This window comes from Cryptomeria japonica, chromosome 2 (assembly GCF_030272615.1).
Source record: "Cryptomeria japonica chromosome 2, Sugi_1.0, whole genome shotgun sequence".
NCBI lineage: Eukaryota > Viridiplantae > Streptophyta > Pinopsida > Cupressales > Cupressaceae > Cryptomeria > Cryptomeria japonica.
The window spans coordinates 412,994,310-412,996,471 of record NC_081406.1 but is presented as its reverse complement, the minus strand read 5'-3'; the positions used below and the strand labels follow the sequence as shown (position 1 = coordinate 412,996,471).

Here is a 2,162-nt window from a genome sequence, read left to right as displayed (position 1 = left end):
CCCCTTGTCTAAGACCTCGTGATGTTTGAAAGAAGCCTTGAGGGCTAGCATTAACCAAAATAGAGGTCCACACTCCTTCTATGCAAGCCCTTATCCAACTAATCCATTCTTTAGAGAAACCGAATCTCTGCAAAACCTGGATAAGAAATTCCCTATCCACCATATCATAAGCTTTTCTAATGTCTAGTTTAATCATCATTCGATCCACCTTTGCTTGGCGGACTATAAGAATTGCCTCATGCGCTATGATTATCCCTTCCACAATCGATCTGCCCAGAACAAAGCCACTCTGTTCATCTGAGATAATCAGGCTTAGTAATGGTTTTAATCTATTAGACATCACTTTGGAAATGACTTTGTAGATGGTGTTGCACAAGGAAATTGGTTGAAATTCACTGAACCTAGTAGGATGCTCCACCTTGGGAATCAGGGCAATAAGTGTGTAGTTAAACTCCTTTGCCACACTCGCCCTACACCGTGAATCCTCCACTACTTCCCAAACCTCAGCACCTACGATCTCCCAGAAAGTTTGAAAGAAAAAGGCTGGGAAACCATCCGGTCCTGGAGCTTTATCCCCTTCCATACTGAAAACCGCATTTCTCACCTCCTCAAATAGAATTGGTTTCATCAGAGTCTGATTTTGTGCATCTGTTATCAACTCTGAGAAAACATTCGGCCCTTCTTGTTGCTATTCCAACTCAGGATCCTTATCCTTAGATAATAAAGAAAGAAAGAAAGAAATCTACTGCCTCTTTATTGATATCATCCACTTTATCTAATACTAAGTTCTCTCTATTAAGGATGGTCATGATTTTGTTCCTAGATCTTTTCGCCTTTACTGAGTTGTGAAAGAATTTAGTGTTTCGATCTCCTTCCTTAAGCCATCACTCTCTCAATTTTTGCCTCCAAAAAACCTCCTCTCGAGCTAACAATTCACTATATTGTCCTTTGAGTTCTCATTCCTGCAGAAATTTTTCTGATGTCATCCCCAATTGGATGATGTCTTCTTGCAAGCTTGCTAATCTATCCTCTAGATCCCTTTTGTTAGCAAAGATATTACCAAACTTCACTCGGTTCCACTCTTTAAGTTTAGACTTGATGAACTGCAACTTCTTAACAAAAACAAACGCCTTAGTTCCACTCACCTCAGGAGCCCCTAACCACCAACCATTAATTAACTCCCTCAAACTTTGATCCCTCAACCACATTTTCTCAAATTTAAAGGGGCATCTAACAGGGGGGCCATCAAACGTTATAGATAGCTCAACTGGTAAGTGGTCCGAAGCAGCCACTGGATGAATGATTGAGGCAAACAGAAGATTAGTTTCCGCCCAGGGCCCTCCTAAGAAAAACCTATCCAGCTTCTCCACAACATGCTGTCCAGAGATCCTATGATTAGACCATGTAAATTGACCTTCCTTGGACTTGATTTCCTTTAGTCCATTTTCTGTCACAAAATTCTGAAAAAGTGCAAGGTTTGCAGGAATGTCACCCTTGCCCCCCAGTTTATCACTCAGCTCCAAAATAGCATTGAAATCCCCCCCAATGATTAAGAGACCCCCATCTAACTCCTGGATGGGGGAGGATAAGGATCTCCAAAAACCTTTTTGCAGCCTAGATTTACATGGTCCATAGACATTGATTACTGTAAATTCAACATTGAGAGGGTAAGAGTGAAACTTACATACCTGCCACATATTGGAGGCCAAACCTTCCTCCACATATTGGAGGCCAAACCTTCCTCCACCTTATGGATATTTGCATTCCAAAGGATACCCAGACCTCCTGAAGCACCTTCTGAATCCACAAAGGCCCCGGACCACTGCTTCCAAGACCCCAATAGAGACTTCTCTTCACCATTGTCCAACTTTGTTTCTTGAAGGAAAACAACATCTGGCCGTAATTGATCTAAACCTCACTTCATCAATCGATGTTTTTCAAGGGCATTGCAGCCCCTGACATTCCAGGATATGATTTTCATTGTCCTTCAGGAAGGGTGACTCCCTTCCCTGTTGTCAATTTACTTTGGCCTTTCGTGCTACCAGCCATTGCAATTTTGAATTGGTTTGACTTTCTACCTCTCGATCTCTTTTCTCCTAATCGTATCTTAGTACATGTCAGTTTCGATTTCTCTATGGTTCTTAGGTCCACAATATCTTCCT

General features: G+C 41.8%; 1 protein-coding gene across 1 annotated transcript; it reads right to left on the bottom strand.

Annotated features, from left to right (window-relative positions):
• Positions 1-956: 956 nt before the first annotated feature.
• Positions 957-1,860, bottom strand: LOC131061978 (uncharacterized). Its single transcript, XM_057995810.2, has 2 exons — positions 1,689-1,860; positions 957-1,645 (listed from the first exon to the last, which is right to left on the bottom strand). The coding sequence occupies exons 1-2, from the start codon at positions 1,858-1,860 to the stop codon at positions 957-959; spliced, it is 861 nt and encodes a 286-aa protein (XP_057851793.2).
• Positions 1,861-2,162: the final 302 nt, after the last annotated feature.